This window comes from Cornus florida, unplaced genomic scaffold, assembly GCF_030987335.1.
Source record: "Cornus florida cultivar Cherokee Brave unplaced genomic scaffold, ASM3098733v1 CherokeeBrave_3.0.0_Hap2_Chr01, whole genome shotgun sequence".
NCBI classification, from domain to species: Eukaryota; Viridiplantae; Streptophyta; class Magnoliopsida; order Cornales; family Cornaceae; genus Cornus; species Cornus florida.
In genome coordinates, this window is record NW_026775571.1 from 3456610 (window position 1) to 3471906 (window position 15297).

A 15297-nucleotide genomic window follows, 5' to 3' on the forward strand; every position below is an offset into this window, starting at 1 on the left:
TGATTTAGGGTGGCCATGGAAATTTCTGTAGGGTCATTTTTCCATTCTATTTTGGTTGGGATTTATCTTTAGTTCGTTGGGATTGATCACATATTGTGTCCTGTAGAGATTGATCTTAGGTTCAGTGAGATCGATCTCCTACACTTTTCTCAACACTGCAGAGTTAATTTTAAATGGTCGTATTTTGCTCATCTTAAATCCAAATTAGGTTATTCTTAAGTCCAAATTGACTGTCTTGAAACAAGCTTTCCAATGGCACCGATCGCACTCCAAAATTCCAACCTTGGAGTGTGTTATGATCCTTTTTGTGAGACAGGCTCGTGAAATCTTTTAGTATGAGGATGCCTTTTATAACCAATCCATTCATTTAATGTTTGGGACCTCATATAATGTTATTATATGATTGGTTTGGTGTCAGTACTTAATTTACTCCTTTAGTTTTAATGAGCATGCTTTGCCTTATTGGGTTTTGCCATATTAATTTTATAATTTTGAAAATGAAAGCTTGGGCTAAATAGGACTAAGCAAAGTAAAACAAGAAAGAGGATCTCATAATTCATGACAAATAACATCATTCAATGTGTAAAAAAATATAGGATGTATTTAGTTTGTCAATAACTCAAAAAATTAAAAATTATAACAAAATAGATTTTTTTATAATTAAATTTTCAAAAAATAGAACTAAGTCTACCATCAATTACCAAAACTTTAGACATTTACGACATTCCTATAAACAAAAATTGAACTACTTATGGGTTATAGGTTTGAGAGCCATTTTAGTTGTTTTGCATTTCCAAGGTTATACAAAATTTAATTAATGTTTTTATTGTGCTGTAATTTATTTTGAAGCAAAAAACATATTTGATAATTAAAATTTGTTGTACAATGTTTTAAAACAAAATAATAATAATAATAATGATAATAATAATAGTTGGAAATATTTGGATGATTGTAAATATTATATTTATTTGTATTGGTTTTTTTAAAAAAAATTCTTGCTACGATAAAAAAACAAGTAAAAAATAATTTTTTCTCATTTTCAAAATTGAGAATATGTTTCACCACTTCTTTTTATTTTTCATGAGCTTGGTAAACACACGAAAAATAGGTGTCATGAATGGCACACAAGAAGGGTCCCCATAAGCTGCAACTTGTAAGTGTAGCCTCGTCTAAAACCCTACACTAAAGCCTCTCTCTTCCTCTTCCCGACTCTCTGTCCCTCTTCCACATTTCAAACCCTCCAAATATGTTTTCTGCAACTAATCAGCAACATTCACAATAATGCCATTGAACCCATTGTAGATCTTCTTCTGTTATCTCCCTAAACAATCGTTCTATTGAGATTGTTCTCCATGTCGGCCCTGTCGAGAGGCCTCATTTCTCGCCTCCGTCTACTCTCAGTCGGTGTGAGAGCACCTCCAACAAATGTTTCAACATTCCAATTCAGAAGATACAGTGATGTGTCTTCGACCGATGAGTATGATACCAACGTTGTACAGCCTCGAATCATTGAAGCTAAACCTGGAATCATGACCCCCAATTCAAAGAGAACTGGTGCCATAGCCGTCAAGTGTGGAATGACCGCACTTTGGGACAAATGGGGTGCTAGGGTTCCGATCACCGTACTCTGGATGGACGATAATATTGTATCTCAGGTTAAGACCTTCGAGAAAGAAGGAATCAGTTCCCTGCAGGTACTTGTCTGGTTCCATTTGCGGTTAAAATATTACACACACACACGCACACACACACGCACATGTTATGATGTGATTTTTAATGGGTTTGTGTGAATTCTGGATTGATGTTGTGTCGTGGTATATGATAGCTTGGTTGTGGGCACAAAAAGGAAAAACACTTAACGAAACCAGAAGTGGGGCATTTTAGAGCTCAGGGTGTTCCAATGAAGAGGAAATTGAGGGAGTTCCCGGTGACTGAGGATGCGCTTCTTCCTGTTGGTACCTCAATTGGCGTTCGCCATTTTGTTCCGGGACAGTATGTAGATGTGACGGGAATTACAAGAGGAAAAGGTTTTCAGGTGATGCAGTTACCTTTTGTTAACTATACACTTTCTTGTGTTGTTCATTATTGTATAAGTGATTGATTGGCTCCTGCTTGTTTTAATCCCCTTTAAAAGATATTATATCGGCACACAGTTTATCCTCTTTGGTTTTATTCAAACTCTATAAAGAGTGGTGCTTTCAAAAGTTCATCTATAATACTCATGCTTTTGTTATTGGCACCAAATGATTGTATGATGTACTGGGATTTTTTGCAAAAGGCTCATCAATTATCACAGCTGCCTATCATCATTGATACTGAGTGGGTAGAATTGAAAGAGGGCTGTTATTCTGGATGGGGGATTGACTTGAATATATTTTCTTGAAATTTGTAAGGGATTTATCCTTGTTCATTTGGGGCCTCTATTCAGACATAATTCGACGATAATGTATCGAGTATTGGTAATTGTAGAGAAAGAGAAAACATAAACGAAATGGGGTGCACAAATATATATATATATATATATATATATATATATGGTGTTTGTTCTGTTTCTACTGGAGGTGAGCCGTTTTCTTAACATTTTTATATTTGGAGAAATTCTTTGCGAATAATGAGTGAATGCATTTGATGGAATAATTTAGGAGTATGGTTGGGAGCCCAATAAGTGTTGAGCATATTACTGGATGGTTTCTCACTAGTCAATGCTGTGTCAACCTCATGAATTGCCAAAGCTAGCTACTTGTTTGAATCTGTGTACCTTCAATCAATCAGATGACCAGTTTATTTTAACTAAGTTTATAGTCTATCTTTATCGAGGATTTCGAGCTCTTATCTTTTTGAAGATATATCTCTTAAATGTTTTACTGAACCAAATTAGTAGTGGCCACCGCGTCAACATTGAAATTTGACTCCGGCACCTTATGATATAGACAATGCAATTCCTTTACTTAAGATTGAAAACTGTGAAGTAAAGTTCGGGAGGGGGTAAAACAGCTTACATAGGAACTCAGAGTCTTTGAATACCTGGTACTAAATGAAAGTTCTAGATCTCCCATTTTGTAACTGCTTACCAAACTTATGATTTCTCTAGGTTTTCAAGCTTTAGGGAGATTGATTTTTAGAGAGGGTAAAAGTATGTCTTACATTGAGTTGTCCATTGGGAACTAAATCAGTTCAAGAGTCTTTGCCATAAGTGACTCTGCCTTAATCAAGTTACTTGATGCTATTGAAAGGATCTTGAAATAATTAATGCCGTGATTTATAGTTTGCAAAAAGGGAAATTTCTAGTTAGTATTGAGAGATTCTCTTTTGCTCTGTTTGGTTAGATGGAAATAAGCAAGAAAAGAAAAGAAATGGAAAATGAAAGAAAAGTGAAGTGAATGAAAAGAAAGTTATTTTCTAGCATACATTTGGTTAGCATGAAAATTTATTAAAGAAAATTGTAGGAAAATATTAGTTTGTTATTTTAGATAGCATGAAAGTGAAAAGAAATTGATTGAACATACCAAAATTACCCCTGTGATTTCAAATACTAACAAATAAATGAATTTGTATCTGATGATGTCTATTTTTAGCAAAGAAATAGTAAAATGATGGATTATTAAATTTAATAATATAATTATTTATATTTAAAATAAGACCTCATAATAATTTCTTAGGAAAAAAAAAAAAAAACCGAGATGAAGAAGCTGATAACAATACTAATTTTTGAGAGAGATTTGATTATATGTTGTTGTTGCCAATTATATATGAACTTATAGAAAAATGAAGAAAGAGTTGTTCTGCACGATTAAGGTAATGGGTAAAATAGGAATGTCAAATAATTACTTATATATATAAAAAAAAAGGAATGTCAAATAATTAGACACCCCTTTCATGCAAAAATATTATTTCCCTATGTGTTTTGTGCAGGAAAAGCTTTTGAAGAAAATAGGCAAGTATGGGGACACAAAATTTTCTATTACGTTTCTTTTTCCATCTATCCAAACTCCTAGAAAATTTAAAAAATTTCTTTTTCCTTTCTTTTCTAGTTGATTCCATCTAACCAAACGAAGCCTTTGAGAATCTTGACATTAGATTTTACGGATATTTATTTCCTACCAACAAATAATTGTGGGCTTTGTCACTTCGAAACCCTTGATTCGCAGGGCTGCAAAGAACTTCAATCACTGCCCTAGTTTCCTCCTTAATTTTTTTTTTTTTTTTGATAGGTAAGATTTCATTAAAGGCGCTCAAAAGGGGAGCACTCCCAACGGAATACAAAGAAGCCTAAAAAGGCACTATAATTTCAAGCTATGCACAAAATCCAAAAGGTGCTCCAAAGATTTACACTTTGCTCCACTGACCCAAAAAAATAGAGTGGAAACAATATTGTATTTGAGAGACCAAATAGGGGACTCCTATCCATCAAAGGATCTTGTATTCTCTCATGCCACTGACCTCACCATAAACAAAGGGGTGTGGCTCTCCACGTATCCCTGGCTCGGCTCTCTACTATACACCCTCTCCAAGCCTCTAACATATCAACCCTGGACTCAGAAAACACCCAAGCCATGCCAAAAACAATCAAGAAGAAGGACCAAACATCCCTTGCCACTGGACATAAGGAGAAGGTGTTTCACCGATTCCTCCGTCTTTTTGCACATACAACACCAGTTCACGACTATCTGGCTTTTCCATAAGTTGTCAAGAGTGAGAATGCTACCAAGGGTAGCTGTCCAAGGGAAGAACACCACCTTCAATGGGGCTTCGTCTTAATAGTTTCCTCCTAATTTAACTAGTTCGCATGTCCCATGTAAAGAAATGGAGGCTTTTCCAAGTCTTCACAACCTGATGAGTTCGAAGAAATTGTACTTAAAAGAGTGTCCAAATCTTTTGGAGGTTGAGGTATGGAAATTATTGAAATTGCATTCATTATTAGGGGTGATTTGAAGTGCCTTAGCATATAAACTGATATTGAATTGACTTATTAAAAAAAAAAAAAAAAAAAACTGATATTGAATTGACATCAGAACTTTGATGTAGCCTTTATTTGAATTGAAGTGGAATTGTTAATTTACAATTTGTTTGTTTGGTTTTTTTTTTTATAATAAAAGGGGGACTGAAAGCGCCTTAGTATTGTTAGTGTACGCAGATTTAGAGTTGTTTTTTTAATGGTTCGTATAATTAGTGGTTATGATTTTGGCTGGTCCCATAGCTAAATGTATTTACTGTGATGTTATATCAATAAGCTATGTGAATCCTTCGATTCTTGAATGGCGTAGCCTGTGCTACTTCGTTATAAATGGCTAGCTTTGGTCACTCCTTGTTGTGAAACAAACTAGGTGAGATTAAATTTTTGCAATAGCCATGTTTGACATCTTTGAGTGGGAGAGATCTGGTAGAATTAGAAGTCTAAGGATAGATTGGGCAGGCATTTTTATATGAATAATTCATGAGAATTGAGTTATAACTTGGGTTTTAGCAAGGAGGGATAGTGTAGTAGTTAGGAAGTCCTTGCACTTTTGATTACTGATACAAGCTGGTTTGAATTCAAAATTTATCTCCCTGTTCCAGATCATGGAAAGAATACTTAATGAGGACTTTAGAGGCCTTAAGGCAGCATACATTCTTGGGAATGGTTAGGGTGGATCTGTAACTCTATAGGAGATAGCATGGAGATTGAAAAAAAAAAAAAATAGTATGGATGTAATAACTTGAGGAATAGTAGCAGAATGAGCCTTATTGACAAATGCCTAGCTGTATATATGTTGGGAAGTCTACTGAGACTTGACAATAAATGGGTTGTTTTCAGTAAGTTATGACTCTTATCTACTATCATCTGTTTGTTTTGTGGGGTATTAATTCATGAAACATGAATTTTTTTTCCTTCAAATCATGCTGATTTGTATAAGAGATCATTTTTGGTGATGTAATTATGCTTAAGAGACTTCCTTTCGATTTGTAGTTATGCTGATTTGATAGACTATAATGTGATAAGTTTGATGATGTACCTCAAATACAACTTTGTGAAAGATATAGAGCATTTATGTTCATTAGATTTTGGATGAACTTTATATATCAAATAAGAAAAAGAGTACGCAGACTGATGGAGGTTTAGAGTTCCTATGACACACTATAGACTACAAATTTTGAGGATGAAATTTATTTTTTAAGATGGGTAGTAAGTAATACCCTGAAATTTGCAAAAATTTCTTTTGACGTGGTAGTGGAGTAACAGGAAAATGTTTTATGAGTTCATGTGTAGCTCCCAGGACATTGGTTTGCTTATTTCTTTTTTTATAATTTATTATTAAAGTGACAATTGTTTAGATATGCAAGACAATAGCATGCACTGGAATTATTAACCACATATAGCACTCCTAGAGACATTTGTTGCAAATGTTTGCTGACCCATATATCACTTAAGAGAGTTAATTGACCAGGCATAACCCCCTTGTAGTCTTACATGAGAGGCTTAAGTTTATGAGTGACACCTGGACAGGTGGACTCCACCCATGAGAAGTATGTATTTATATCATAAAGAGAAAAAGGAGTCATGTGTAAGGGCTTTAGACATGCATCGGCTATAGTATTTACCTTTGTTTTTATTAACTAAGCAGTTGGGCCTGCAAATAAAGAGAAGATGTGAGTTTGAAAATAAAATAGAAAGGAAGAAAGGTGGGTAGATTCTAGGGTGACAAGTGTTACAAGCAAAAGGAAAAAAAAAAAAAATTAATAGTGAATAGATTATGTGTCACCTGTCACACCTAGAACTTGTGGAAAGTCTCCTCCCCTTTGCATGTTCTACATGTAGCATATCTATATGATATGGTATAGACACATGTACTAGCATAATTATTGTTATTGTTATTGTTATTGAATTGCTAAAGCTTACAAGGGAAGCTTTCCTAACCATCTGTACTTAAGTAAAATATTTGAAGAAAGAAGGCAAATCCCAGAAAGGTAGTGTGGGGGCAGAAAATACCCACCAATTGAAGTACAGCACTTGTACAAGTCATTCAATGCGTGTCTAGAATCAAGGCCCATATGGTTGATTAATGAGTTTTGCCCAAGCTAGGGAGTGGGTCGATCGGCCCAGAAATATAGTCCAAGCCCAAACAAAAGTCCAAGGACGGAACTAGGGATTTACCTGTATATAAAGGGATTTAAACCCTCAATGAGAGGGAGGGAGGACGCCTCTAAAAATAATTCAAAGGCCCCCCAAAAAAGGGATACGATACCCCTCTTCAGTAATACGTTTCGACCTGATTCTCGATTGCCTCATGGAGTTGGGCTACATAGGCAATCTAGCCTATCTAGGTGATCCTAGCGGTCACACCATCAAAAGGATCAATTATATTCTGAGCAATTCACTCTTCCTTTCTTCTGAGATATCTATTTTTGTAAGGATTTCTATTTTTTCGACTATGGAGTGATGGTTCTAGAAGCTCTATTTGGCTAGAGTGGTCAATGGAATTTCTTGTACCTACAGGCAGGTTTCCATTCTTTTATTTTATTTAAAGACTTTGTTCTCAGATATCAAAAATTGAAATATGATTGTTGCTTTGTGAAAATATTGATTTAGTTCTGAAATCCCTTTGCTAAGGATCTGAAAATTTTGTTTAACCATGAATACAGTATTGTTGTCGAAATTTGAGCTAAACACTAGGGCTTCAGACTGCTATTTACATTACTTATCTTTGTTTCTGTCTTTGAAATTTTGAGATATTGAAATATTCTGAAAAGAAAACTTGTGGAATTTTGTTTGATATAATTTCATTGAGTATCGAATAATCCATGGATTTTTGAAGTTAAGAAAAAATTCTGCTGTGTAAACTATTCAGGGCAGAATTTATCCACAGTTTTGTGATATTTTATGACTTGATTCACGTGTGTTTCCAGTAATTTTATTTGCTAGAAATATAGTGTACTCATTTAGTTTCCGATTGGCTCCGATTTCATGAAAATTGGTTTAATATCCTATTTTTGGCCAATTTTTAAACTGTAGATGGCTTTGCTGTGAAAAACTATTCAAGTACTGAGAAATTGCTACCATTTTCGCAAATCTAATTTGACCGATCAAGTTTTTTGTTGGAACTATCTGGTAACTTTAAAAGTACTGTTTGTTGAAGTCCACTTGGCTTTAATGTTGTACAATTTGCATTAATATTTTCTTTTCAAAGTTGAAGATAGATGGCTTTTGCTTTCTTGGAAAATTTTGTTGTATAATCATAGTTTAATTTTATGAAGAAAGTTTACTTGTTGTACCTAGACACATAAAGGACTCTCTAGAATTTTACTTGGCTATTTAATTCAATGTATCTGATATCTAGTAAATTTACTAATGAAGTATTATCAGTGATTTTAGTCTATGTTAGAATATTGATTGGAGTGATTTATGGGATTGATTTTAGGAATCCTCCATCAATGTATTTTTCGTATTTATCACTTGTATTCTTTGACCTATAAATAGAGGTGCTCATTGTAAACAATCTTAAGAGAGAATATAATAAGAGTGATGTTGCCCTTTAGACTCTTTGTGCCGTGGATGTAGGCCCCAGTAGTGGTTGAATCATGTTATATCCTTGTGTTCTTCATTTTCTATCTCTCTCTTCAATTTTAACAGGGTATTAGAGCAGGTTTATCATACCCTAGGATCTTCAGATCAATTTGTCTTGCATCTTTGAATCAACTTGTCTCGAATCTCCGGATCAACTTATCTTGGATCTCCGAATCAGCTCGTCTCGGATTTTCAAATCAACTCGTCTTGGACTCTCAACAACTCCGTATTTAGTTTCAAGTCGAACATGAGTTAAAATCTCCGTACACCAAATTGAGAAGAGGGGGGTGGGGTGGGGGGGTTTGTTAGAGAATATTATAGGAGTGATTTTTAGCCTATGATATCGATTGGAGTGATATATGGGATTGATTTTAGGAATCCTCCATCAATGTATTTTCCATATTTATCACTATTCTTTTACCTATAAATAGAGGTGTTCATTGTAAACAAACTTAAGAGAGAATATAATAAGAGTGATGTAGCCCTTTTGGCTCTGTGTCGTGGATGTAGGCCCTAATGGCTGAGTGGGAGGGGCTAATTTGCAGTCGGTAGATACCTGGACTGAGTGCGATGCTTGAAACGCAACTGAAGAAAGCGAAAGAAAGAAACCCCTCCCATTTCCTTGTTGCATTCTCTAATTAGGAGTTGTTTGTGTCTATTACCAGTTCTTCTTCCTAATAGAAGAAATCCCTTCCCGTCCGACGTGACTCTACGCCTGGGTATATCCTTCTGTTCTTCATTTTGTATTTCTCTTCAATTTTGACAAAGGAGAATGATTTGCTCATCAGATTTGTGTACGGCTACAGAATTTGGTATTTGATTGTGTTTTCCACTGTGTATTTGCCGAATCAAATAGGTAGGGTAAGAGTTTCCCTTAGGTTGAAAGACCTTAAATGGCCCGGGCCCTAACGAGGGGATGTTCACGGTCCCAGGGTGAGAGCCCCTTAATCTGGTGGTCCTGGGTGGAAGGTCCTTGAAGACGCATGAGTGTACATAGTGTTGGATGGATTGGATATGATTATGATTGTTTCCAAGTTTCCTACACTTGATAAACTATTTTTAGTTTCTTGAGGTAACGATTTGAGATGCGAATTTCGAAATCACGTTGAATTTTCAGTTGATTTGAAATTCTATAGTTTATTTGGTAATAGGCGATGGCCTAATTTAAGTGTTCAGTAAAATTTTCCAACATTGCTATAATTGTCTCTTTTCCTGCAACTACTAAAGAAAGTTCTCCTCAACATTGTTATATAAAAAAATTTCCGTTTTCATTAAACCTCGGAACCCTACTGGGCTCTTTTGAGCTCAACCCTCTTTCTAAAACTTTTTGAGGTCCTAGCAGCGGTGATGACACAGGAGTGATGTGGTCATGAGGATTATGACTTTTGGGAGAAGTGGCAGTCAGGTGGAGTTGCTATTGTATGTTGGTGCTTGCAGCTACATTTTATTTGTGGGGGATGGTTGTGTAATTATTGGGCAGCATGGTGGAAATTAGTTTATCTTCTATTGTGTGACTTGTACATTTGGTTCTTGGAATACATGTAGACCATGGACTGTAATAAATTAAATGGTGGACAATAAAGAGACTTTGTACTGTTAGCTAGTGTGTTTATCTATGTTATCCTAAGGATGAGAATTACTTAAGATGATAGGTGATTATCTCATGCTCCCGCGGAGAGTGGGGTGTGACATGGTAGTGGGTTAGTTCAGTAATGCTTGTAACAATAATTTAGACCAATACTGCTTGAGCTTGTATTTTCTTTATTTGATGGATTCATTTTGCTCTATTTTTTTTTTTCTTAATTTTTTTGAGCTTTATTTCTAAGATTACTGCATTGCAATGTTGTCAAAGGCGCACCTAGGCTCCAGGATCATATAGGCACAAGACTTGCGCCTGTTGTGCTCAGGTGCACCTTTGACAACATTCAGGCCTTTTATATGGAATATAAATACTTTAATATTATTTTAATTTTTTCCATTGTGCGCCTCACTTCACTCGGGCGTGTGCCTCGCCTTGCGCCTAGGCTCCATAGGACCTCTAGCGCCTTGGGTCTTTGATAACACTGCTGCATTGTATGTTGCCAATATCAACCCATGTCACCATGACTGAGACGTTTCAGGCCCCTAGTCAATAACGTATCTGCATTGTATTATTTTTTTTTGTTTTTTGGGAGAGGCAGCATTTTTTGGAGTACTGCTGAACTGAAATTTCTTACTTTAAAAGAAGAGCTAGAAGCTAGAGGTTTATATAATGTTCCCCAACTAGATTTCTTCCCTTTGACGTCATTTACAGTGGAGAGAGATTGAATGAGTTTATGGTAGGTCATTTGTAGCTGTTTCTGCTTGTTACCTGCTTATGTATTTTATATTGTTCTACTTTCTTGCTATTAATTTTATCTATATTTCTAATCTCTAGTTATAGATTTAAAATAATATTAGTATATGACAATCGTATAATATTTAGCAGTAATATTGTTCACCAACCAACATCCTACTTAACAATGCTTGTCAATTCCTTGCATCTGAGGGACACTGGTATGAGGGTTAAACAATGATATCCAAAAACTATGTTGGTTGGAGTCTTCTTATCCAGTTGTAAATCTTGTAATCCTTTTGTACATTGCATCTAATATAATTTGGTTCTGTTGTTGTGTTCAGGGCGGTATGAAAAGATGGGGAATGAAAGGAATGCCAGCATCTCATGGTGCATCATTATCACATCGAAGTATTGGCTCTACTGGTCAGAGGGATGCTCCTGGGAAGGTTTGTACACCCCTCCTCATATTGGTGAACTTCCATTCAAAATTGAGCAGAATCTGATGCCTAATTGTTGTTGTTTTTTTTAGCTGCTTTTTTATTTATTTATCATCATATAATTCTGTTATAAAAAAAATTTATTGGATTGGCAGTTATATTAAAATTTTCTCTTAATGATGACTTTAAGATACTAGATTATAAGACGCTGTTGGTGCAAATGTCATTTCTTGAAGATTATTATTGGTCTAGCTTGTTTGCTTCTGTAGCCTAACCATTTAAGGATGTTGAATTTCAATTTTATTCATTTATTTTTCTTTTTTATATAATACTCATGTCTAATAATTTTCTAAGAAATAAAGATCCTCATCCAATGGGTACAAGTGCATTATATTCTAGATTTGGATGAACGAGGACGCAACATGTAAAATAATCGGGGGAGACCAAAAGTTTCAATGGGTTAAGGAACAAACAAGAAGATAGTGACTTCTTGTTTTTAGTAAGACCTGAGAAGTCTCTCTTTACTCAGCTTCTGAAATAGAATAATATAATTCCATCACTCAAATCTGCAGAACTGTTAGTTGTAAACTTGTAGCCATGCGAAGAGCTTCTTGTTGCCTTAATGAAGAAAAAGACATCAGTTCCCCAACTTAATGATCACAAAACTAGCACATGAATATTAAACTTAAAAAGACAAATGTTCAATGCATGACATAAAACAAGAGATTGTGATCTTGATAACAATCTATAATGACAATTAAACAACATATATAAGACTCTTATAAAATTGGTCGAATTAATGGGGCCCACTTTCTCTTTTCCATGAACTTTAGATGCCACACACATCAGTCAAGGCGACAGTAATGCATTGTGACAGAGTGGAGGGTGAGGAATGTCTAGTGATATCATATGCAGCTTAAGAGTTTTAAATTTCTTTTGTCATAATGAGTTTGTCTTAACAAAATCATGAACTTTATGAACTTAGTCATGTTTTATGATTAATGTTGCTGGTATACAGATGTTACAATATCACTAAGTAAGAGTTTTTCAGGAGTTTAATTGATTACTTGGGACATAAATTTCGTTTGTCATAATGGGTTTGTCTTGACAAAATCATGAATTTTATAAACTTAGTAATGTTCTATGATTTATGTTGCTGTTATACAGATGTTACAATATCACTATGTAAGAGTTATTTACCTCACTAGAAGAAATGCTACTCCCTCTGTCCCACAGTAAGTGTCCACTTTTTCATTATGGGATGTCCCAATGTAAGTGTCCTTTGAAAAGTCAAATGCGAAATTGAGTCTTACCTAAATTATTCTTAAATTTTGAAAATATTTCTAAATTAGTAATGTATGTTTTTGAGTTAGTGGACTGTTAGACTGTTAGTTAAAGGCCCTATTAGGTCTTGTTGTTTCCGTGGGATGTGTTCCCCTTTTGAATGTTTTTTACTACGTAATACATATTTACTCATCAAAAAAAAAAAAAAAAAAAAAAAAAAAATGGGTTCTGGAATTTTAAAAGGAGACAGTCATTAAGTGCATGTCTCCTTAAAAGGTTGTAGTCCCTAGTGGTGACACTTATTATGGGATGGTGGGAGTATATGTGAGAGGTCACTGACTCACTGTCAGCGTCTAATTGATTGTTATGTCACAGGTAATCTTGTTCTTCATATTTGTTTTCAGGCATTCGTAACCACATTCTATACATTTGAGTCCAATTTCCTTACCTTTGAGGTTTCCATGCGTTTGGATATACTGTGTTCTGAAATCCTCATTCTGGTAATTCTGAGTAGATTTTGTATTGTTCCCGTGGTGTATAAACACAAAAGACTTGTATACGCAGTGTCTTTTGGAAACTTGTGGACATGAACTGTAAAAGATAAGACTACCCTTTTTGGACTTTCCAGGGAAATTATGAGGAACCATCACCCTGCAGTTCCAATATTAGAACTTGACATGTCATTTCTAGTTACTTCTGAATTTGTGAGGAAGAAGAGATGTGCCACCACATCAGTGTAGATGAGGGATGTGTTTTATTTTGGGCATCTATTATGGCTTATATTTGTAATATGTTTTTTGAACAGGTATTTAAAGGCAAAAAGATGCCTGGACGCATGGGGGGGAAGCAACAAACAGTTAAAAATGTCTGGGTTTACAAGATAGATCCTGCGAGGAACTTGATGTGGGTGAAAGGCCAGGTATGTTTTCTAACTTTTAAATATTTTTTTGTACAAGCGCATAATCTGAATTGAAAGGCAGGATCTTGGATGTCGTCTGCCCATGTGAATGTTGTTGTGCAGGCAGTCTAAAAACCAGACATGGGTGATTCTGATTGATTAATAGCTGACCCTTCTGGTTGATATTTTCTATTATGGGAACTTAACCAACTGTCAGACTTATTCTTATATAGTTGAGAAAATCATGAGATGTGTACAGAGGATATTTTGATAATAATAGTTCATACAGATGCGCATGTATCTTTAATGTGCACAATTTGCTCCTTGTTGGTATAAAAAATTGAGTACTTATTCTGAAGGGCATGGTTGAGTACTTTAAATCTAAAATCATCTCGCATTTTGATGTATAAGTCATAGAATGATGAGTCAGATCCAAATCCCCCCATCCCCTCCTTTACTATAAATCCTTGTGAAACTGCTACTCCTTTACAGGTTCCAGGTGCTGAAGGGAACTTTGTGTTCATAAAAGATGCTGTTTACAAGAAATCGGATAGTTCATTACTTCCATTTCCAACATATTTTGCCCCAGAAGATGAGGACACAACAGAGTTGGTACCTCTGGTTGCTGATCTTGGAGAAGCCGATCCATTTATGGCAGCAGATTAATCAGAGGCTATTTCTGAAATCCCCCGAAAAGCTGGTTTCGAATGTTGTTTGGTTAAACTGTCTTGCAACCATTTTTGTCCCTCTTCTGGTCAACAGATGTAGCATGCGGAGGCTTTTGATTTAGCTTATCAGTTATATTTAGTGAAGAACTGCAGATGCAGGGAATGTAATGTCATCATTGAGTTGTATTTGACTTTTTGATTTGAGACAGTCAATCGCATCTCTTACTATTGATCGGTTCATTTACGGATGCGTTCAAATAAATGTGGAAAACTAAAAAATTTTGGTCTGTTCATTATGTAAAGTTGCAGCTTGTTTTGTGAGGTAAGGTTTTGAAGAGCTATTGGAGATTTGCTAGGAAAATAACTCATGTTGGTGTTGGTCTATGAAGTACGGATACGGGACACGGGTATTATATGACACGGATACGGTGACACGGTAAATTTCAAAAAAATAGGACACGGACACGGTGGGGATACGCCTATAAAATTATATATATATGTATATATATAATTATATATTCAAAATATAATTACTAGAACCTTGCACATTCATTTTCCTAATAGCAAACAGGTATATATAAATACAAAATTGCAAAAAAAACAAGAACAAATAACAAGACCAATTTTAAGAAAATCATAGACAAGACAAAATAGAAAATAAATAAAAAATAAAATTGATCCAAATTCCAAATGAAGATGTGTAGAAGAGACATAGCTATAATTAGCTAAATATGTACATGAATAAACATATATACTTTCAGTATTTCACAAAGTCTTGTTCACGTAACTTAAAAAAAAAATAAAAAATGTCGTGTTCATATAGAGAGATAATTGAAGAAGAGGAGAGACTGAGAGAGGAAGTGAAATAAAATAAATTTTCTGTGTAATACTATGTTATCTGTAGTTGTTTTTTTATTTTTTCAAAATTTTACTTTTAAAATTAATAAATTACATTAGGTACTCCATTTATCTTAAAAAAAAAAAAAATTACAAAATATACCCCGCCGTGTCCCCCGTGTGTCCAAGTCGTGTCCACCCCGTGTCCTCCGCGTGTCCGAGCCGTGTCCTCCGCGTGTCCGAGCCGTATCTAATAAAAAATAATTTTTGGACATTTCACAGAAGTGTCGGATACGTATCCGAGTCTCGGACAC

The 15297-nt window shown here is 35.0% G+C and overlaps 1 protein-coding gene across 1 annotated transcript; it reads left to right on the forward strand.

Annotated features, from left to right (window-relative positions):
- The first annotated feature begins 1136 nt into the window (after positions 1-1136).
- LOC132280780 (large ribosomal subunit protein uL3m) lies at positions 1137-14472 on the forward strand. Its single transcript, XM_059782556.1, has 5 exons — positions 1137-1694; positions 1826-2035; positions 11201-11305; positions 13386-13499; positions 13971-14472. The coding sequence occupies exons 1-5, from the start codon at positions 1353-1355 to the stop codon at positions 14142-14144; spliced, it is 945 nt and encodes a 314-aa protein (XP_059638539.1). The 5' UTR covers positions 1137-1352; the 3' UTR covers positions 14145-14472.
- The last annotated feature ends 825 nt before the right edge of the window (positions 14473-15297 follow it).